We start from the raw sequence: 24,797 nt of genomic DNA, 5'->3' as shown, positions 1-24,797 counted from the left end.
CTTTGACCCAAGGTGTATGTTAAGGGTTAACACTTCTTGACTTAAGTCCATGTAGACTCTTTTTTTTTCTCTCCGTCGCCTAGACTAATAAAACATATCTATATCATCTATATCATCATATATACAACATGACGCTTCCATTTCATTTCTTCTACCTCTACGATGTACGTTGTGTTCGGTACCGATTCGCTTATAATTATTGCCGGGACCCACTTTTTACTTTCTAGGCGATGATCACACACCACACATTTTTGTCCGATTTGAAAAACGCTTCTCTTCCCTCCGTGATTTTTTTTGTCTTGTTCGCTTTTAACTTTTTCTTCCAATGGACTTGGTCTTAGCAGTGAGAAACGGTTTTGTATATTTTGGCCTAGTAGGCCTGCGTCACTCCCGTTTTAGGCGATTTTTGGCGATTGTTTGGTATAGTTTGGTACATATACCAAAGTTGCTATCTGTAGTTACTATTAGTTCTGGTGCAGTTTGGTACTCTTTGATTCCTTATACCAGAGTCACGCCAAAAATTGCCATTTATGCGGCGTGGTACGATAGTCTATCAAGAATAAGTTTACTGCATAGTTGAGGCTATGCCCGCTTTCCACGATGCGCTTTATGTGTGATTTAAAGGTGACAAAACGTTCGGCTGCGCCGTTGGTGGCCGACAAGTGCGGTGGTGTAAAATGTCTCGCGCCAATTGTTATGCAAAATTTTTTGCTCGTAAAAGCAGTGCCGTTGTCGGTCACCAGGTGGATTGGATAGCCGAAAGTTGAGAACAAGAATTTTATTTTGGTGATTGCTGTCTCGGATGACAGATTATTTACTATGTAGACTTCGGGCCATTTCCGTCCGTCTTTGTTCTTGGTTAACGCTCGACTCCCCGTGTCTCGCGCGATCGGTTAGGTCGTGCCGCTCGCTTTGACCTTTTGTCCACAAACAATAATAACACCGAATACCGAAGATATCGGTCGTATATCGAATGGACTATTTTGATCCCTACACTACTTTATTTTTTAAAATACAAAAAATTGATATTTTGATTGTTTCAAATAAATCTTTTCTTTGAACTTTGTTGCAGCATCAACGCAAGTAGTACTGACGGTGCAGCAGAAACCAGTGACGTCGGGCAACGCGGCAGCAGTAGCAGCGATAGCAACAGTGACTACAGCAACAACAACCTCTGGTCTGCAAGTCGGGGTAGTCGGCGCTACGAGTCAGCAGCATCAACGTCCGGTCAGTCTGTCGGCGGCCGGAAACATGTCTCCCTCGCAACCGACGACCTCTCTTCATCGAGCGTCCACCGCACCGGCGGGCGGTGCTCCGTGTAACACTCGAATCACGGGCCCGCAACCAGTTGACGTAAATATAAAGTGTAAAATGTATTAATTGTCCTTTGTTTTTCTGCGCTTCTGCTTCTTATGCAGCAAGATCAGGAACGAAACCAAAGCGTAAGCGATTAGGAGCGTGTACAAATATTTTAATTCACATAAGAACCGCATAATTTAGAATTTAATATTTAATAAATATTAGTTATTTTTATATTAAACGTGATAGAATTGAAAATAATAACATAGTAACAAATACATATACAAAATTACAAGTTTCTAGATTTTATGTTTATGAGAAAAAAATCACAAAAATTGTCTATTTTTTATTTTTGAGTGAATCCCTTAAACTTTAAATGTAGAATATACTTATATTCTATATTTTTTGGAAATTTATTTTTTTAAATGACTGTGCCATTTACTATTATTTCTAAGAATTCTATAATTTTTTAATAACAAAATTAAAACTTATTTAAAAATAAATTAAACTATGTATAAAAAAGTTCTAAAATTCTTAAAAGCAATAGTGTGCGGATAGTGGACATATTTAAAAATATATATAATTTATATTTTTCCATTCTTATATATATGCATTTTTGCAACACGGAAAATACTTGTATGTGAAACTACTCGACTTGAATGTCAAAAAGATCCGACTGAAAAATAATTTTTAATCATTGCAATTTGCAGTGCGTTTAACTTATTTTTTTCGAAAATGCCGCTTATTTGAAGAAGAAAGTGGCGTTGGAAAAAATTTTTTAGTTACTAAGTATCGTTGGCTGATAATATTTTTTACAGGATTTTTCGAGTTGGTCTTTTTTACGAAGAGCAGACTGAGATAATCTCTACAACTAATTATCTGAAAAAATTATTTCTTGAAAATTATAGATAAGAATGTTTTAAAGTAATTAGAATTTAACTCGTTATAAAAGAAAGTGATTATCAAAAAAGCAGCCAAGTGTTTGCTGTATATACTTCTAAAGAAAGGCTAATCTACAATGTGCTTTTTGCTTTCTGTTTCCTGCTCTTTGCTTTTTGCTTCTCTGCCTCTCTATGCACTATTTTACCGACAATTGGCAGAATTTGTCAATAGGTGCGTTTGGGGAGGAGGGGGGGGTTTGAAAGTTTCCTCGGGTGAGGGAGATTACGGTGCCTTATACCCGATTGGGTAAACTGACACAAAATTAAGCCCAAAATACACAACTCGAAACTTGATACACAACACCTTATATAACTTTGTCGATCTTTTTTAAACATTTAAAAACTATATATATAATATTCCAATCTCTTCTCTTAATAAGATTGTGTATATCTATCTTCGCAACATATCCCTCCGTTTTGAGCTCTTCATCCATATTCACCCTCAAATCATCATATCTACTACATTGTTACAAAATGTGATCCAAATCCTCACGCTCGTAGCCACATTCGCACTTTTCTTCATCCACATAGCCCTTTCTTTTTAAGGAAACTTCGAGGTTGTAATGGTTGGCTCTCAATCTATTGATAAGAGTCACGAAATATCTCTCAGCGTTAATTTTACATAACCAAGGCCTCAGTGCCTGTTTGTCGTAGAAATTCTCAAAATAGAAGATACTTTTATATTCGGAATTTTTGATTGGTGATTCCTGAGTAGAGTCCCATGTCTCTTTCCTGGGATATGCCATCAGGTCCCCGACGGGCACCTCGATTCCAGAGTCAGCCTTCTCACGCGCAGCCTCTTTAGCAAGACCATCGGCCATTTCATTCCCAGCGATACCAACGTGAGCCGGGATCCAGACGAGTACGACTCTTCTATCGCAGTTCCTCTCCAAACTATACAAATGAAGTCTAGCCTCCGTAATGTAGTGATTCTTATGTACATTCAAATGATTGTTGCGTATAGCCTCAAGAGCCGACTTACAGTCAGACAAAATTATAATATGTCTGTCTCTGTGGTCCCTCTGAAGGACCATCAATTCCAAAGAGAACTTAATGGCGAGCGCCTTAGCGGTGAAGGATGAACACACTTTAGGAAGCCTCTTATATGCGATTTCTTGGTCACTAATAACGATAATACCGCCAGTAGCGCAATTTGACTCATCATATGACCCGTCTGTAAAAATAATCTCCGACGGTCTTAATTCATATTTATAAATTACATCACGAATGAGTGCCTCGTCAGAGTACTTGTTATTAGTCTTTCTAAATTCTCCAATTGAGGTGTCAACTACAGCCTTGTATGTGTGTGCATCGAAAGACTCTTGAAAAATCTCAATTTTCTAGGTTGACCTATTTCTACCCTGAATGGGATGTATTTCTTCCAAACAAGAGACAGTAGGGACAATTTTTACGCGTTGGCTGACGATAAGGGGCGAAGTTTCCCCGTTCGTAGAGTCGTTGCAGCTTGTGACACAAGTCAATGTCGTTGTATCCAATAGTCTTGCCGACGAAATTCTTAGCAAGCATCTCGGCCCGATCTTTAATCAGTCTCACCTTGGGTTCCGCGACGATAACATTATTAAGGGTGCTGTTTTTGTGTCCCAAAGCCGTGCGAATACCCATATATTGAGTTCTTTCCAGCTTGAGCTGATAAGCACTTTCCCTGGGATAATATACCAAATTGCCGTAATCAGTTACAGATCTCACCAGACTCTTGTATAACATAAGAGCCGTGTTAACCTTTATGCCCTTCGAAACCTTACACAAATATTTCAAAATGGAATTTGCTCTATTAACCTTTTCTCTCACTTCTTGAATCTGGCGATAAAACATGAGGCCGTTATCCAGCCAGATTCCAAGGAATTTTCTCTCCTTGCTGTTGAATACTACACAATTCTGCTGTTGAATACTACACAATTCTGAACCTGCATACTCAGAGTTCTGTCCAAGCCGCCGCATTTTGAGAATTCTACAAGAACCGTCTTTTTCGGTTCAATATCCAGACCGACCTTACTCAATTTTTCGGCGATCTGATTAACTGCACGTTGAAGGAGAAGCTAATTACGCCGCCGATTAGGGCCGGATACATACAGTTCAATGTCATCAGCAAACTCTATGGCTTCCACACCCTCTGGTAAATCAGAACACAAACCTTCAGTGAATAGAGAATAATTGCTGGACTCAGAACGGCACCCTGCGGGAGCTTTTTGAAGACAAGACGATCAACAAATTCTCGTGAATTGTACTGTTCTCAGGTAAAGCCATTTATTGATAAATTTAATTATACCTGCAGGGCAATTGAGTGCCTTCAATTTGTCCACCATGATGCGGTAATCCACGTTATCGTACGCTGACGAAACATCCAAAAAAGCCGCCAAAGTATATTTACCTACGCACATAGATGCTCGGATGACCGAAGTAATTTTGACCAAACTGTCAACGCATGATCTATCTCTCCTGAAACCATTTTGAGTTTTGTTGAATTTATTCTTTTCCGCCTACCAGAACAGTCTCGTTGATCATACGTTTCATTAATTTGCCCATGCATGGCGACAGAGAGATTGGGTGAACCTTCTCTCGACCAACCTTGTCAATGAATACAACCTGGTACTGCAACCAATCAGCCGGCAAAGTACCTGTAGACCAGACAATGTTAAACAGTTCAAGCAAGCATATGCGACCAATCTCTGGAAGCTCTCTAATCATTCTGTACTCCATATCATCCAGTCCAGAGGCAGAATTCCTTCTTACCATGTCGATGGCCTTATCCAGCTCAGATCGCTAAAACGAAGACTCGAGAGCGGCATTTTCATATAGCTCCAAAGTCATATACTGGCTCCGTACTTACGCATGGAGGAGCAAGCTTGTCGATTTCCCTTTTAATTTCCTCCTCTTTATTATTTGTTTGCCATTTATTCTACTTTACATTTTTTCTGGCATTTTTCAAAATTCTCATGGTATTCCACACGTAACTCAAACTTGTAAACCTGTTAATTTTCTTGCAGAAATTTTCAAAATTTCCTTTTTTACGTCTTCCTGGCTAGAGCGCACAATCTTCTGTATTCCACCCATGAGTGTAAGCTTTTACTTTTCTTAAATGCCGTGAAAGCAAGTTTTCTATCTTGGTTGGCACGGTCGCATTCCCCATCCCACCATCTGTGTCTTTTTCGCTTGTTGGGGTCAACAGGGCAACCGTCTTTGTTCTCGTCGCGTCGTCTACCAGAGGCACGGTCCACCGCGCCTCTCAAAATACCAATAAAACGATTATAATATTTATTTAGGTCTTCCTTGAACAACTCAATATGCGGGAGCAAATTGGCTCTAATATCTCCATCCACCAAGACGCGAAACTGTGACCAGATCCTTTTTTTCCCCTAAGTAATTCTGTTTGTAACTTTTTTGTAAATCTGCTCCTGATAATTAAATGAAAAAGAAATAGGGTAGTGATTGCTGCCCCAAGTTTTCTCCAGCTGCTGATAGTCAATTCTATTTATGACACCATCGGTTCCAAATAATAGATCCAGGTTGGAATCTCGCAGACCACGAAAGCCCTCTCTGGACTTCGTGTCGACATTGACACAAAAAAATTTTTTATCGTTCATAGTATTGAACAATATCTCACCATTACCATTGGTAAAATCACAATTTTAAACAGTATTATGGGCGTTCAGGTCACCCAGGATAATGGTGTCCTCGCTGTTTCCAGCCAAATCGCACAAAGGCCGGAGATTTCGCGGGACGATAGATTCCTGTAAATGTCTGTATACCACTATAATGTTCAAGTTGCGGTTAAAATTTTTTGTTCTGATACCCACTGTATCATAACCAAAAGGAAGGATGTTAGTGTTACGCATAATTTTAAACTCAATGTGAGACCGAATCGACACCGTAACTCCACCGCTTCCTAGCAGATTTTGGCTGTGCAGAGTTTTGTATCCTGAAAAGTACACTCGGTTATTGCCAGAACATTTGGTTTCCGTAAGGACAATGATATCATAGTCCAATATATGCTTGGAAAGCTCGTTCTTATTGCTTTTATAGCCACGACAATTCCAGAGTAAAAGCTTGAAATTTAATACAAAGAGAGGTGTGTGAGACCTTTCATTACTTCTCATCTCGAGAAAGCCCCTTAAAGAATCGTTAAACCTATCATCCATATTACGTCTCTCCATTCCCTCTTTTTCGCGGACTCTTGATACGCTTTTTCTATAATCTTTAGTATCATTAGATGAAAGAAAGAGACTTTGTCCGACCGTAGTCATTCGTACCGTCAATAACGTTTAATAAAAGATCCCGGGTCTCCGGGATTCTTTGTAACAATTGCAAAATTCCAGCGATTGCCTCCTTGACGAGAATCCAGTCGTTAGACCGCGCAGAATCAGTGCGAGCGGAGCTCGGCTCTTCACCCGCCTCGTCCGCAATAGCCCCGCCACTCATAGCCCGTGACCAAGCGGCCCCGTTTCGGGCAGCGGACACGAGAATACCTCTTTTTTTCTTCAAGATTTCGCCAGCACGCAAATCAGACTGTTTATAATAATTACGACTGGATTTATCTGACTCGCCCCTTAAGACCAACACCGTTGGTAAAAAATTTTAAATCACGGGTACTCTCTTTTTTTAGTGTAATAATGATATTATCCGTCCCCGATAAGACCGATTTCTTATCCACATTATCCCATTTACGTCGGTACATACGTTCAAGCTTGATAATGTTACCGGAAATAAGTTGGCGCTGCAAGTTCATATTTTTTTTATGAACTATAGCTCAAACGATTGCTCCCTAATTGCTCCCTCAGAATCAACAATTGCTTTTTTTTTCAAATTATTATTTTTTGAGATATTTAATAAAAATGAAAAATTTCTAATTTTTATTGAAAAACATATTTATAATAACTCTATGCAACTAAATCCGGCATAGAACGATTGCTCCTTCATTGCTCCTTATTGCTCTATCATAATTTTAATGATTTATTGCATTTTTATTGAATAATTAACAAATAGATCATTTCACAAGTAACGCCGCTGCCGTCACTATCGGCCGCCTATTGTAACTATGGCTCGGCAGCCATTGGCGGAAATATTCAAACGTAATATAATAGCTCTATTGTTCATAACTATATCTCAAAGAGTTTAGTCAACATTTCCTATTTATTTTCGGTATAATAACTATTTCTCGTTTTGCTCTATTGGGATTTTCAAAATGCAATAAATCATTAAAATTATGATGGAGCAATAAGGAGCAATGAAGGAGCAATCGTTCTATGCCGGATTTAGTTGCATAGAATTATTATAAATATGTTTTTCAATAAAAATTAGAAATTTTTTGTTTTTATTAAATATTTCAAAAAATAATAATTTTAAAAACTGAGCAATTGTTGATTCTGAGGGAGCAATTAGGGAGCAATCGTTTGAGCTATAGTTCATTAAAAAATATGAACTTGCAGCGCCAACTTATTTCCGGATTGGATCTATCCTGAATTATCGACAATAGCTCAGGAATCGACGAGGGCCAATCCGATATAACACCCTTTACAAATGACCGAGTTCTAATAAGGTTTTCAATTTTTTTTGATCCGGAAGCTTTTCAATTTTATCCAAGGCATGATTAGCGTCAATGTAATCTTTAAAAACTGCCTCAGCCGAAAAATGGTTTGTCGTAACGACCGATATTGGACAAATTTGGTGTTCCGAGAGAACCATCCATATTTTAATTAAATTCTTACCTTTTTTGGTAGAGGTCTGATCGGGAGGGAGCTTTAAAGTGATTTTTGCTTTACCTCGGAAATCCTCGTCGAACCTAACAAATTGCTGGGCTTCTAGCGGGGTCGCATGTTGAAAATTTTTTCAACTCAGTACCACATACAACATAAATGTACCTGTCAGGGAGCGTATCGGGCAGATTGTTATTCACGTGATCCACTTCGGCTCGCTGTTTTTTCATTATTACTACGTTGATTCGTCGCACAGGCAACGTCGTCAATATTATCCTTACTACTGCTCAGGGACGTTTGGTTTATCAAAAGTTCGTGGCCCTGAGCATCTTTACTATTATCGGCATGTCCTACGTCCACTTCCATATCCTCGGGGTAGGATCACCTGCGTTGAAGACTACATTACGTCTTCTATTTACTTTCTCGTCCCTCTATTTTTTAGAGGAGTGATGTCTTCGGTTTCTTGCTAGGTTCCAATCCGTCTCCGAAGTATTCTTCTCTTCCTTAAGGTCTTTGGTGATTGCTTCAAACTCTTGTTCAAAGATACTAATTCTCATTTTCTTATTTGAATTGATATGTATCTTATCGTCAGAGGTGCGAGGGCTATCACGCACGAGCTGCGTGTCACTTCGTTCCGCCATATCCGTTAAAGGTTCTGATGGCGATAAATAATTGCTCCCCCTCCGAGAGGGGGGCAGGCAAAATTAATATTTATGAACACCCCCTGGATCGACACACTACTATGCGCACGACCAAAAAGAACAATGCTCAAAACAAGATAAGCCAAGCGCGCAAGACACACGTCCGTCTCGTATGGCGACTCACGCCGAACCTCGTGCGTTCGGGAAGACGCTATTAGGGTTATAAACGCAAACGCTTACCAACACTGTTTATAGAGCCAATAGCGTGATAGCGATAGTGAGCTCTATGAACTGCATTAGCGTAACGTTGACGTTAGTTGAGGTTATATGGCGATGTTCCTTGGCTCCACTCAACTTCATGTGACAAAAATTTAAGAAACAAAGAACAAAAGACAAAACACGAAACAAGAACTAAAGAGCATATTGTAGATCAGGCTTTTAAGGCTACGTAACATTATTATACGTATTAGAGATAGACCTTATAATCAGAGACTGACCATCAGGCGATTTCTTCAAAATCCTGCGAGAGAAAAGGATATAAGGAAGAAAGAGAAAGCGATATACATTCATATTGCTTTCTCTTTCTCTCTTATATCTCTTTCTTTTTCTTTCTTTTGTTTTTAGAGCACCGAATAATGAGGATGTTGCAAGTTGTAGCATTTTAGTAACCTCGAGTATCTAATCTAAGCGTGCAAAATTTTTCATTTCTTGCCGTGTTGTTGCGTAATAGTGTCATTTATTATGAACTTCTTTTCTTTATTGCGTACCAAAGATTAGTAACAAAATTTTTAACGCTGGAAAGTTACATACAAAATTATTTTTTATCGAATTGTATTACCGAATGTGTAATTAAAAAGATGATAAGTAATTCTGGTTGAGCCTCAAAAACATTGCTTTTATTTTTTCAGCTCGAGAAGAAGCGGCAGCTAGAAACGCAGAGAGTTCATACATTTCAGCTTATGTTGGAAAAGGAACAAAGTTATGTAGACAAATTACGGAGCGAGTTGGCAAAAGCTGGTACCGGCAGTGGCAACATCAATGTCACGGCCGTGCAAGCAGAGCTGGCGGGTGCTGAGAGAAGAGTACGCACCTTGCAGGAACAGCTTGCAGCGATTAGCACAACGAACGAACAGGTCTGCATATTTATCCTTTTTTTATATATTTCTTTGTACACTACATTTTTTTAAATAATTGATCTGGTACATACATATTATCAGAACCTTTTATTTATCACCTAACACATCTGAGAATTTAAGTATATGAAACCAAAAGATACTACCCAGCAAACACAGAATACACCTTTGATATCAAATTGTCGCCAAGATGGCATCAAATTCTGAATTTGTATAGTTCAAAATTGAGGAAGAAATTTAAACAGAATAATAAATTTGTTTCGCCAGTATATAGAATAACAATTAAAGTAATTTAAATCGACCTGACTGGCAATATATATAACGTCTTTCCGATATGAACATTGAAAAACTGTGAGCCAACTTGGTTTGTCGGATTCACACAGCACTTTTTTCAGATCAATATCGAGATATTATTAATTTTGACCATGGTTTTGGTCAGTTGATGTAATTTCTAAATTAAATAGTTTTTAAATTTTATTGCGAAAAATATTACCCCAGCCAGGGTTTGAACCTGGAACCTCCCGTATATCGTGCGGGTGTCGTGCCAATTCGACCACTGGGGCTGTGGTAATATTTATCGCAATAACAACTGTAAGATGGAGCACCGATTACTAGGTCGACACACGGTGTATAATAAACAGAATAAATTAATAATGTCTCGATATTGATCTGAAAAAAGTGCTGTGTGAATCCGACAAACCAAGTTGGCTCACAGTTTTTCAATGTTCATGAAGAAATTTAAACTTTTAAATTAAATAATTCTAATAAACATATTTATAGATAACATGTGCTTACTAAAAGATTATATAATATATGTTATATGTTATATCTCTAATAACAATAATTCATATTGTTAAAGAGGTATTCTATGTATTTTGTTAGGTCGGATGTCTTTCAAGATTTTTTTTTCGAGAAAAGTATTGAAGCAATCAAGATGTAATTTTATTATAACTGTTTATTGACTTTTGTGATATTTTTTGTTATTGCAATAGATTGTACGTAGATAGTTTTAAAGAAAAGAACCAAAGAAAGTGCGTTTTTACTTTGTGGTACTTGATAAATTGATCGCCAATTAAATTAAATGCGGACAGTCATCTATAATTAATGTAGATCAAGAAATTAATTTTGTTAGAAATATAAATGTTTTTCTACTTCAGCAAGTAATTAATTTGCATTTTTGCACAGTTTTATATGATCTGGGTAATTATGCATATTAATACCGCACTCGCTAATGATCTTGACATATGTTTTCAAGGTCACCCTCCTCAGTGACCTTCAGGTTTTAGCCGGCGATCGTTATTCGTTAAAAAGTTATTAACAAAAAAAGTTTGGAAAATATAGCAGCTATTTTGAGTATTATAATTGACTAATATAATATATATGTCGAAATAGTTCACGCATACACTTTCCACGCGAAACGAGGTGCCACATGGGTTTGTGGCGTGATTTACAAGCTCGTTTTTAACGCACAAACTTTTGCGTAACGCATAATGCATTCGGCCTTTAATTTGTTAATTTTTCCATAAAGTATTATACAAAATTAATTATACGTATGGAGCGATTGAATATTCCAAAAGAGCAAGCGAGGAACAATTACTCTACCAAAATCAATATTGGTTAAAGGGTTAAACTCTTTGAGATATATAGGAGGCCGAATTGACATGAAAAAATTGTCAAAACATGCCACCGAATGCCGAGCCAAGTAGTAGTATACTAATGCTCCGCAAGGTTGCGCTTTTGTCTCACGAGACTTATAGCGTTTTCGATTTGTGACTCAAACCGACTCGGGTCGCATCATGTATACAGGACTCTAGCATCATTGACGTGGAATACATACATATCTATGTATGTATTCCATGTCCATTGATGCGACCCGAGTCGGGTCGAGTAGTAAATCGAAAACGCCATTATACGTACACGGTTCGCACATTCACGATACACACACGTACACACGTACACGTTTCCAGCCTGCAATCTCTCCTCTCGTGCTCTCCTCTTCCTTAAGCCTCGGGTATCTTTAGAGTCCCTTTATAAGAGTCTGGACAGACTGGTCCTTATTTTCATTGGACGTGCAACACCATAGCGGAATCAATCACGAACGGTAAAATAGCGAGCCTTAGGAGTCTCTCTCAGGGTGCGTATTATGAAACTTTTCGAATTCGAAATATAAAACTCGATAACAAGGATGATTGAAAGTCTAGCTATTACGCGTGAGCTACTGAGCAAATTGAGCCCACAGTTCATTGAAGTACCGGGAGTCGCCACTTGTGCAGTGGGGGCGCGTTTGATGTTCTTTACATCAAAAACAGCCAACTGAGCCAACTGGCAGTCCATGGTTATATAGTCAAAGGACTGTATGTACAGATTCAGTCAAAAGTATCACTCCGGTAGCATTGAATGGCAGGAGACCCAGGCAAACTCAGGTACACTCAGGTGCACTTTATGCACTAAGTGCACGTTAAACTGCATTTTATTCCGTATTTTATTTATTATAAATTTTTAAGAGCAAAAATGCAAAATTGGGCTCTGTAGCTGACTGCAATTAAAGAGTATATAAAATAAAATTCACGAATCTATGTAATTTATTTTATTACGAATTACGGATTCGTAATAACAAGATTTCTCATAAAATAAGTTATATAGATTCTTGAATTTCTTTTTATATACTTTTTATATAATAATGCAGTCAGCTACAGAGCCCGATTTTGCATTTTTTTGCTCTTAAAAATTTATAATAAATAAAATACGGACTCGCAACAAGTCGCAGCTAAGCCAACCCGACAGAGGTCTCCACTGTGTCTCCTGCCGACTCGCGGCAAAATCAAAATTTGATTGGTCAACGCACTCTGCCGCACGGCGTTGCCGCGTCTATGGAGTCTTAGCATTAGGGTTGAATTTCCCTATCTACTGGAGACGAAACTTTTAGTTGATAGTGTACCGACAGAACTATCTTAAAAAGTAGAGTTACCGAAAAATTCAATTTTTACAAAAATCACATTGTCGGAAATATTGATCGTAGGCCCAAACCAAAAAATACGTGTCTTCTCTTTTTTTAGAATACTTCTTGGAAAAAAATTGTCAAAATTATTGAAGTAGGTCAGGGTGAAAATGTGAAAACTTCACGTTGAATGCCCTATATATTTATCCTGTATTTTTCGCATATTCGTTTATTCCGAACTTCCTTGTGTATATTATAATGTAATTAAATTGATATCAATTTAATTATGTGATTGTATCGTTCTGGCTTTGGTTAAGACTGCGTTATGTCTGAAAGTAACGGCGCGTGATTTGCCAGGGCAAAGAGTTGTACGTAAAAGTCACTCAAACATTAATATTATATTATTTAGACAATTAAGATCCAGTCCTGATTAATTACGGCGTTTTCTCTTTGTTTGATTGGAAAAATTTTATTCCACATTTGAGAGGCTTATTTTTGCATTTAGAATTATTTTCCATTTTTTCTCTCCATTGGAGATAACCAACTATCCCTGTATATCAATTGATTTATCTTATGAGTGCACCAAAGCTTTTGCTTACTTTTGCTAACACAATTGTGTTTTACAGCTTTGCTTTTTTGATAACCGCAATTTTTTGTTGTGTCTTACAGCTTTGCTCATTGGTAACAAACATCTCGTGTTCCTCGGGTTATTGTCCACCCTCAAACAACGGCAGTGGTACAGATGTGCCACCTCCATTGCCGTCGCGCAAATCCCTATCCATGCAAAGTCTTTCTCCGCCGCCTTTGCCTCCCCGACCTCCACCTGCCATGCAAAACACAGTCACACCGGAGCTGGACCGACATCTGCTGATTCACTTAACGCCTTCAACCGTCAATCAGGGTATTTCTAACTCTGTAAGTAGTTTAATGGTCTAATAATGTTACATTGATATTCTTTACACCTGTTTTATGTCGTCAATAAATGTACATACATAATTGTCAAGTCACACATAAATCAGAAAATTTTTTTATGTGAATAGGCATATATATAAACATAACTTTTTCATTTTTATACATGACATTTATAATAATCCGTAATGAATTATATTTCAGTTTTCCCAAGATATCAATTTGAGCGCTTCGAACGTTCTCAATAAACATCAGCGAACGAAGTCTAGCCCGGAACAATTGGGAACAACGGCAATATCCCCGTCGGAAGCCAGTAGACGTTTAATCGCCTCTGAATCAATGAATGATTTGTTACCTCCAAGACATGTCAGGCATAATGATATCGATATTAATGAACTACCTCATGTCACACCACCCGGGACACCGCCGCCACCGTATCCTGCCCCCGTTTTAGGGCAAGATATTTTCTCGTCCACATTAAACGACGTAAATATTTTATTTGTCTTAAACTTGTATTTAGCAGCAATATACTGTATATAATTTATTAATTCATTAAGGGGATGCTGGAGTGACGGCCAAACTCCGACGGGAAAGCGCCCTCTCATCTAAGCGGAATTAAAAATATCGATTATTTTGATCATTCTGTACTTATCCAACGAGATACTACTAGGCCTGCAACTCAACCGCCAAAAGCCTTTTAAAATGCGAGTAACCGGCAACGACGAGATAACCAGCTCTAACTATGAAATATCGAAAGTACATCGTGTGATAAGTAAATAAACGAAAGTTCGCTAAAGTTCGCGCGTCGGAACAATACAAAATGGCATCTTGAACATAGGATTCTTCTCGATTTTTTTTACATCTTTGGCTTGATAAAATTGAAATTATTAGTATCGAATTTTATTCAGAAAAGTGTAAACTTTAAGAATATGCATTATAAAATAGTCAAATATATCATTAATACAGTGAAATTTGGCGAAAAGTCAAATTTTTCGATATTTTTTTATATTTTTTCTAATAAAACACGCCATAACTTTTTTATGGTTAACTTTTTTGACAAAAATGTTCAAATAAAAGTTGTAGAGCGTACTTTTTTACGTAAGAAACACTTATAATGGTAGATACAATGCTGCCCAAACGTACGTGAAGAAATTTTAATTACGCACGAGGTTGTTGCGTAATGCGATCCGTAATTATATTATACCTAAAACTTTGAATATATTTGCTTTCAAGTAGTAAAATGATTATAAACTAACCGTTATTGTTATTCTTACTATAAGGACAATTCGGTCGTCGTATGATGTTTCACTATTATTATTATTATTATTATTATTATTATTATTATCATCTTTATTATTTTATAATTATTGCCAGAGCTCTTTTAGTTTCAATCATAAATCTACTTACGCCCAATATTACGGGAAGGATAAGAGTTGGGACTTTAAAAGTGCATTTTTTATTTACTTTTTTGTACTTTTTTTTACTTTTTATTTTTTTTTATTTTTTAAGTTTTTTTTTTAATTTTTATGTTTTAATATAATATATTAACGCGAAGAAACTTATTCATCATCTTCACTCTCGTTATTTGAATTATTGCCACATTTTCCAGTACATTTGCAAATTTTACTGCAGGACAAATCGCAGCAGCACGGCAAGGACATGAAATAGATGTTCTGCAAGAAAAACTTTTTGAACTACAGTTACATATATATTTTTGTAGTAATTGAAAACTTGTAGCACTTTTAAAATAAACAGGAATCAGTTGTCCATTAATTAATTGCCATCCGTACTCCTTTGGATCAAGAATTTTAATGACTGGGAAATGAGCATTTTTCAACACATATACTTGCCACGTATATCTTTTTAAGTGCATTTCTTACTTTTCTTCAACACTTAAAAAGATGTACGTGGCAAGTATATGTGTGGAAAAATGCTCATTTCCCAGTCATTGAAATTCTTGATCCAAAAGAGTACGGATGGCAATTAATTAATGGACAACTGATTCCCGTTTATTTTGAAGGTCCTACAAGTTTTCAATTACTACAAAAATATATATGTAACCGTAGTTCAAAAAGTTTTTCTTGCAGAACATTTATTTCATGTCCTTGACGTGCTGCTGATTTGTCCTGCAGTAAAATTTGCAAATGTACTGGAAAATGTGGCAATAATTTAAATGACGAGAGTGAGGATGATGAATAAGTTTCCTTACGTTAATATATTATATTAAAACATAAAAATTAAAAAAACTTGAAAAATATAAAAAAACAAAAAAGTAAATAAAAAAGTACAAAAAAGTAAATTAAAAAAAGTAAATAAAAAATGCACTTTTAAAGTCCAACTCTTATCCTTCCCGTGGTATTGTGCGTAAGTAGATTTATGATTGAAACTAAAAGAGTTCTGGCAATAATTATAAAGTAATGATGATGATGATGATGATGATGATGATGATGATGATGATGATGATGATGATGATAGTGAGACACCATACGACGACCGGCTTGTCCTAATAATAAGAATAACAATAATTGTTAGTTCATAATTATTTTATTACTTGAAAGCAAATATATTCAAAGTTTTAGGTATAATATGATTACAGATCGCATTACGCAACAACTTCGTGCGTAATTAAAATTTCTTCACGTACGTTTGGGCAGCATTGTATCTACCATTATAGGTGTTTCTTATGTAAAAAAGTACGCTCTACAACTTTCATTTGAACATTTTTGTCGAAAAGTTAACCACAAATAAGTTATGGCGTGTTTTATTAAAGAAAATATAAAAAAATATCGAAAAATTTGACTTTTCGCCAAATTTCACTGTATTAATGATATATTTGACTATTTTATAATGCATATTCTTAAAGTTTACACTTTTCTGAATAAAATTCGATACTAATAATTTCAATTTTATCAAGCCAAAAATGTGAAAAAAAATCGAGAAAACTCCTATGTTCAAGACGCCATTTTGTATTGTTCCGACGCGCGAACTTTAGCGAACTTTTGTTTATTTACTTGACACACGATGTGTACTTTCGATATTTCATAGTTAGAACTGGTTATTTCGTCGTTGCCGGTTCGGTAACAAATGTCAGGGTGAATTGCAGGCCTATACGAGATATCTGTTCTTGTCAGATTACAACGCCATGTACACTGCGTGTGTGTATATGCATAAAATCTGCGATTAGTGAAAATCTTTTATATTAGGCTTTTAAGTTTCAATGGTGCCACGTTGTTCTTTGATCTAGTCCGATGAGTGAAGATACTCTCGATTTGTACACGTAAGCTATATAATTCGTATATAAACGAAAGTTTCCATGAAGTGACAGCTCTAGGTTATAAGTACACCAAGGAGTATCAAATATAATTTTTTTTTCAATTTTTTCAAGTTTTTAGCCTTCAATTTACTACTCCATCCATCATTTCTGTACGTACTTTAAACGTGTTAAGGGCTTAAGGGTCGACAGGAGCAAGAGTGGAGACCTCTGCCGGGTTGGCTTAGCTGCGACTCGCTGCGAGTCCGTATTTTATTTATTATAAATTTTTAAGAGCCAAAAAATGGAAAATCCGGCTCTGTACCGGGTTGCGGCTGATCTTACTGATTAAAACGAGCATAAGTTTAATGAGATTCGTTAATTAACTTGGCTAAAATTTGGAAAAAACTATTTGTAGCCGTGAACTACACCTGAGTGCACTTGAGTTCGGCCGTCACTCCGTCGACCCTTAAAAGAATTTCAAATCTGTAAAACCAATTCGAAGAAAATGATACACTTATAAATATCGATCATTGCCGTCGCTCCAGGATCCCCTTAAGCTCCTCCGAACTCTCATTGAAACCATACTGGATTATAGAGTCAGATGCAAGAAATTGTATGAATTTTTTCTTGCACTATATGACAAAATAAATTAGCTTTTGCAATTTTATACAATTGCTATAGTTGCAATAAGTATTATACTCAAACACACAAACGTCCTATTTTCTTTCTAACTTTTTCATGAATATGATATTTAATACAACCAATTTTATGTATCATCTATCATAATAATTCAAAATTACAATTATTATCTTTCTTATTTCTCCCATAATAATAGTTTTTCGTAATAACAGGCACTTGCGACTGATATCATTCCTGGATTACCAGCGTTCCAACAGCCAATTATGTCAATGGAAGAAGACGACGTTAGCGATCAAGAAATCGTAAGTTACCCACGAGTTTACGTACGAAATACTCTCAAAGATCTTTGAACAGTTTTTTGTTTTATTAATTAATGCTTTAGGGTCAATTGGAAGATCATGGACCGTTTCAATCTTTATCCAGGCTGTGGGGACATCATGCACACCTTGCTGTATTTATTAATTACGTATTATCTAATAGTGATCCTTCTAGTTTGGTACGTATAACTATTCATAATTATTTATTATATCTATTTAAATTAGTACGTTCTAAAGGCAACTGTTTTTTACGACGAGAAAATTATATGAAATTAATAAATTACATATGTTTATATTAATGTGATATATATTTTTGCAGTTATTTTATTTAATAACTGATTTGTACAAGGAGGGAAATGCCAAAGAGATGAAGAAGTGGGCATACGAAATTCACTCTAGTTTTCTAGTACCTGGTGCGGTAAGTAATTAAATGTATGATATAAAAGATTCTTTATAAATTATTTATAATTTCTTGTATTTGCACGATTATTATATTTTTCATACATCATACATTCTTTTTACAATGCCTAATTATATTGTATCTTATTTGCATTTAATATTTGATTATATAATTATAATATTATTAATACTTGTTCATATTATTAATATTATTAATACTGTAAAATTCCAGCGTTATTTTTAATATCTTTTTTTATGCAAATATAATAATTGATATACTTTTTTTTATTTAGCCGTTACGTCTGCATAATGTGGATGAAAATGTCGCAAATGAGATTGATGATGTTCTCTTGAAAGAATCTGATAAAGAAGAAATTCTCAGAAAGGTACGTTTAAGCATGAAATAAAATAAATTATTGGCAGAAATTAACATACAGAGTATCTCAAAAATTCTTATTTTAGAGCACAATAATGAAAAAATTTATGGAATATCGAGTAATGAACATTTCTATAAGCTTTTTATCTCGAGCAATAATTTTGACGCTATAAGTGTTAACCGTATTTTTTCCAGATTTGATAAATGCAACGGATATTTTGACTAATTTTTATTATTTCTCTATGCAGATATTCTGGAAGGCACGTACTAGAGCGAAGGAAGAGTTGAACGAACAGCTGACGCATTTCCAGCAGAAGAGAACCGCAGGACTGGCCACAATCTTCGGTCCAACCGATATCTCGCTCGATGAGAGTATATCCGATAAAGCGCGGGAAACGAAAATTATTGAGACGTATCTTCTGCCGAAAATGGAACCTTATCTGTAAGACTTTATTTACATAAAATTTTAACAATTCTTTTATAAGGTATCATTAAGGATAAACAGTAGTTGAAACGGAACATGTAACAACAGTAATATTGATGTGTTGTCTGACAATAAACTGAATAAAACTAAAGTGTAATAGTGAGATATCTATTTGGTAAATGCACAGTTTTCTTCTATTATTTTTTTATTTTAATTTAAATAACCAGTGCTTTTTGTTTCCTCATAGAATTGTGTTTTGTGATTGGCTGCGTTTTGCCGAACCTCCGCTAGCTAAGCCGCTAGGTAGCAAATAAGTGTGATTATTTGGATCCAAAGGTAAGAACGAATCACATTCAATTGCTACCTAGCGGCTTAGCTAGCGGAGATTCGGCAATACGCAGCCATTGCTTGGCATTGGAGATAACTATAGTTGATAATAAGAAATGTATATATTGACGATAGAACAGAAAAATTTTGGGAAATTTTCAGGGAAGACATAGAGAAGGAACATGTGGATTTGCGGCTCTTTACGACAGCAGCTGGTTTAGCTACTATATTAATAAAGATCTTCCAATTGCGACCAGTATGGATCGATCGAGTGCCTACTTTTGTTGCAAAAGACAAATCCAACATCAAAGCACGGCTGCTTACTGGAAAATCGCGTAAGATGACGATCAGAGGACACCATTTTGTAGCGCATCAATATTTCACGATAACTTACTGCAATCATTGTCAACTTATTATCGGCGGAATTGGGCCTCAAGGATATTTATGCAGTGGTATGTAAAATGTGTAATAAAAAATTTCCAAGACTTTTCTTGAATAAAAATAGAAAAATTTTTCTATTTTTCTTTAAAAATCAATTTCTATAAGTGGCAACAGTTTAACTGAAAAAGTTAATAATTAATAAAAAGATGTAGTTAATAATATAAATAATAATAATATTAATATTAATATTAATATTAACTAATATACATTTTACAAATTATTATAATTTTTGAAACATTGGTATATGTTATATAATAATGTTACATGTTATATAAATGAGTAAATTTACAATTTGATGTTAAGGGGATCCTATAGCGAAGGCCGAACTTCTTCGATGTCGATAATGTCAATATTTCTAATCCTGTTTTCTATGTTATATATCTATATCTGTTCTTGTCTAACGAGAGGCATCTGTCCTTGTTCGTTTGTTGCGCCATCTCTCGCTACACGTAATACTGCTTATCCTATCAACCTGAATGTGCTTTGCACATATAAAAGTTAAATACACTAAACTTTTTTTTCTAGGTTTTTAATCTTGGTTCTAATTGCGCGATATTGTTCTTAAATGTTTTCCCTAGGGCGTACGAATCTTATTTTGTATATATAAACTGCAGTATTTTTGTATTAAGCAAATATTGTCGTCAGTGACAGCTCTATGTGCTCATATTTTTAATTTTTTTTGTTTTTGATATAAAATTGACCGGAACACACCCTACATTTTTGTGCGTACTTTAATTCTGTAAAAGAATTTTGCAATTCCGTAAAGCCAATTAAAAGTTTAATGCATTTAACTAAATGTTGGTAACGACTGCCACTATAGGATTCCCTTAAACTTTAAGGCCCAGTTCAACAGTGGCCAGTTAGCTTAACTAGTAGTTAACTCTCACTCTCTGTCTCTTTTTAACTCAAAGGTTAGATAGAGACGGAGAGTGAGAGTTAACTACTGGTTAAGCTAACTGGCCACTGTTGAACTGGGCCTAAGACAAAGAATTGGTTCAGTTTCCTTTTTTTTTTTTTATTATTATAACTTGTTCCTTTTTGTATCATAAAACTTGATTTATTTGACTTATCATTTTATACATAATATAATTTTTATTTTTACATTATATAATATTTATACGTGATATATTTATTGCTTGTGACGACAACGACGATGTCCTCACAGTCTCGCCGGCCGTGAAGGAGCGCGTCGTCGCTTTGTTCACTAATGATCTTACGACAAATCAATCACGACAAGACTCTCAGAAACCCAGATGGTAGCTCGACTAAATAATTCCTCGAAATATTGGGCGCCAAGTGCGATTCTTCGCACCACGATCCACAAGATCGCAATTCTCTCAGGTGTGAGTTTCTTCGGGTAATCGCGGTCGGAGGAGGAGAGGGAACGTAGCGCAGTTAACACACGCAAGTAACAATAACACAAATATAATGTATTTGACAGAAAAGATTACGCGAGAATACATCAGCGAGTTGTTTCAGACTGAATCGGTGAATTACAATCTTAGAGAGAAGATTACTTCAGGATAAATGGGCAGGTTTCTTTAAAATGAATCGGTAAATTACAATTTGTCTCTCGGATATTTTTCTGCGGAACGCGTAGACTATGAGATATAATAACGCGGAAATTAGCCTAAGGACGCAACTTATAAGACGCAGTTACACGACCGCAATACACAATACGCGATTACACGAACGCAAGACACGATACCTACGCGCGACGATTTTCCAACGACCGAATAACCATCCGCGACGTCTCGCGAATGGTCCCAAAATGGCTAGACGCGGGCCTCTCGCGAAAAGCACCAAAGATCCAAGACAGGTGCCTCACGCCCCGGGACGTGATTGCGCGAACATCCCTCCCCCGTTCTGCGACAATACGGTCCACCTCGGCGCGAAGGATACCTTGCTAAATTACGCACCATGGTTACACAAAACGCTATTACACGAAACTCTAAGACACGACGAAAACTACAACGAATCACACGGTGACTGTCGGCCGCGTACGATTTTTCGGGCAGGGCGATCCCACATTACTCTGTTGGCCGGGCCCTCCGTCAATATTCCATTTAATAATTACTGGCTCGGTAATACTCATCTGCACCAACGCGATGCTACAAAATACTTCGCGACACCTTACGCGATTCTCTTAGCATGCTTCCCGCGACTCTACGCGGCTCTCGGAAGGGCCCCGGCCGTCAGAACGATCTTACATGTGCTCAAACGTGGGTTACGAGGTGCTCGAGTAAGTAGTGGCCTCACAAATTCCGCAAGCTCGGCTGCCGGTCCTCTCGGGATGTCGTCTCTCGCCACGCCGACACGACAGTGACGATCCTCTAGCCCGGCGGGATCACGTCGGGCCCGCGCCTGCGCGCGCCGTGCTTGCAAGCCCTCCTTGCCGATCAGCCCTATGCGAGCCGAGCGCCTCCCGCTTTCGTCGGCGCCCCTTGTAGCTTCCTCGCACGCCGGCGGCAGGTTTGAAAAGCCTATTCTCGAGTCCGGCTGACCGCGACTTTGGTGTCGGTGTACGACGTACGACGGCCAGGCTGGCCAGGCCTTGGCTCCGTCGACCGGTAGGCAATTCCCCGTGGCGATCTCCCTCCTTCGCGATTCGGCAGGTTTCATCCCAGCGAACATCGGGGCTGATGCGCTCGCCCTGCGAGACGCTCCAAACAACGTCGGCATATGGGCCCAATCGTGACCCGTCCGCCGGCCAACTCCTACGTAGAACGCCTCCCGTAAACTCCCACGGCGCGACTCAAGTCGTTACAATTTTCTCCTGGCCATCTACTCGATACCTGAAATCCTCGGAAATAATATAATGTACCGAATTCTAACGCTGTCGCCCTGCCTCGATCCGGCAGAGACGACATCCCGGACGTTCCCCCCGGTCGAGCTATCGTCTGGGCAGGGGACGTGATTATGTCACGTCACATGCTTTATACATAATATAATTTTATAACACTTGAAACATATATGTATAAACACTTATAAGCTGCTCTTTCTGTTGAATGCAACTAATAATATACTATTTGCTAATTGATTGACAGATTGTTCCCTCAGCGTACATCGACAATGTGTTCGTGTAGTAGAGGAGAGTTGTCCTGGTCCTTTAATGCGAAAAGAAAGAGGCAATGATAGGATCAGTAAATTGATGGAACGTATTCGACCGGAGAGGAAACCTCCATCCTCTCATCATCATTCTCAGAATCATATATCGCATCGTAAGTTCAGCTTTTGACATTTTATGCAAATTGCATTATTTATCTGTTAAATACTAATTACAAGACAGATACAAACAACTAAGCTTTCAATTATTTAGCTTTTAGCATTATAAAAGTTAACATTATAATTCATTTGTTTAATGGTTCAAAAGAGAATTTTGTCAATTTTAAACATTTCTCATTCAAAAATTATAGCTTCGGTTTTTTTTTATATTTAAGAGTTTTTATCTCAAAATTATTTCGAGAACCTGCCATTAACGGGTATCACGGTAGTTTTGGGAATTATGGATTTTTGTAAAAGAGTTATTTATACATCATGAATTATGAAATAATAATGAAATAATTAATTTTGCTTCCTCATAGAGGAAGCTTTGTAATGGTGAAAAATTTTTTTTTCGAGATTTTGATGGAAATAGGTTTAGAATGTTCTAAAATGACGAAAAATCATATTAGTAAAAAATGTCCGGAAGTATGTATGTATGTGTGTGTGTGTGTGTGTGTGTGTGTGTGTGTGTGTGTGTGTATGTATGTGTGTGTGTGTGTACGGATTTTTGTACACGCATCTACTTCTACAATTTTTTAGATACCAGTTTGAATTTTTGCACACAAATAGAGTATCATAGAAAGTATGTCCTCCTCAAATTTTATTGAAATCGGTCTACCGGTATAGATTTTATGCAGATTTTCCTTTTTTTGAAAAATGTGTTTTACGCTGCCGCTTTCTCAATATTTGAGATAGCGATTTATTTTTAATTTTATTATATTTTCCAGTTTTTTTTCTACCCCTATATTTCATATATAATTCATTAAAATTTGATTAATCAGATCTCGTATTACACACATTTGAAATTTCGAACAATTCGTACATACATAGAAGCTTTATAAAACTTGATCTGATCAACCAAATTTTAACCAATTATATATGAAATAGGGGTAGAAAAGACTGGAAAATATAATAGAATTAAAAATAAATCGCTATCTCAAATATTTATAATATCGGGCTGATATTTTTTATCGATAAAGTATCATTTAAGGAAGGTTATTGGTATTGAATTTGGCGAAATCTGCATATTGTTTTAGTTTTTAAGTGGACAAGTATTTTTAGTATTTTTTTAGTGAATGTACATAATTATTTACGCAGTCCCCAAAAGAGTTAAGTGTGAAATCAGAACCTTTGCTAACACAGCTTCCTCTATGAGGAAGCCAAAACAAATAAATACCGATATTTTAAACATAAATTCCTAATTAGTTGGAATATATAGAGCATAGAGCCGTAACAAGGTGTTAACATTATTAATTTTATATTTGAGTTAAGATATAATCTACGTTATTATTTCTATATTTGAATTAAGATAATCTACAGACGTTTCGGTCTATTATAGGACCATCTCCAGTGTCAATCTTATTATAATTTTACAGTGCGGTCTACTCACAATACAGCAATTCAACTAATGCGTTAATTTTATCATTGTAACTATGCGATAATTTTCTAACCGACTGACTATTTTTGTATTTCGACACTTATACGAACGATCGAGAGAGACAGTCTTCCCACTCGTACTTTTCATGGGATGTTATTCTTTGTCTCACTCCCACTAATTTCTCCCTTTTTAATGGTGGACCAATCAGGAGTCATTACGCGGTGTCCTAACTCTTACTAGAGGAACTCTACGTATATTATATCTAGCGGATGCGGGATACCATTCCTGCCAATGCGTGTGCAACAGTTTTAATATGCACTAGTGCGCACTGAGTGCATCCAATCAATTTTGTTATAAATAATTTTGCCGAAACTTTCCCCTCTCTCTCCATTATTGATGTCAAGATT

General features: G+C 36.6%; 1 protein-coding gene across 6 annotated transcripts in view; it reads left to right on the top strand.

Moving 5' to 3' along the window:
• Rhogef2 (Rho guanine nucleotide exchange factor 2) overlaps positions 1–24,797 on the top strand; it is a 90,441-nt gene that overhangs the window by 13,829 nt on the left and 51,815 nt on the right. For 5 of the 6 annotated variants that reach the window (XM_077416462.1, XM_077416460.1, XM_077416461.1 and 2 more), the window contains exons 5-15: positions 1,073–1,353; positions 9,501–9,725; positions 13,333–13,578; positions 13,777–14,058; positions 17,677–17,766; positions 17,847–17,960; positions 18,101–18,199; positions 18,474–18,566; positions 18,805–18,998; positions 19,470–19,759; positions 22,796–22,969. In XM_077416462.1, coding sequence (XP_077272588.1) covers positions 1,073–1,353; positions 9,501–9,725; positions 13,333–13,578; positions 13,777–14,058; positions 17,677–17,766; positions 17,847–17,960; positions 18,101–18,199; positions 18,474–18,566; positions 18,805–18,998; positions 19,470–19,759; positions 22,796–22,969 — 2,088 coding nt within the window. The remainder of the gene's footprint in view (positions 1–1,072; positions 1,354–9,500; positions 9,726–13,332; positions 13,579–13,776; positions 14,059–17,676; positions 17,767–17,846; positions 17,961–18,100; positions 18,200–18,473; positions 18,567–18,804; positions 18,999–19,469; positions 19,760–22,795; positions 22,970–24,797) is intronic. The other variant, XM_077416463.1, reaches the window with a different exon arrangement.

The sequence above is a fragment of the Temnothorax americanus genome, unplaced genomic scaffold, assembly GCF_048541705.1.
Source record: "Temnothorax americanus isolate GAGA-0224 unplaced genomic scaffold, ASM4854170v1 Scaffold43, whole genome shotgun sequence".
NCBI classification, from domain to species: domain Eukaryota; kingdom Metazoa; phylum Arthropoda; class Insecta; order Hymenoptera; family Formicidae; genus Temnothorax; species Temnothorax americanus.
This window is presented reverse-complemented; position numbering and strand designations above follow the sequence as displayed.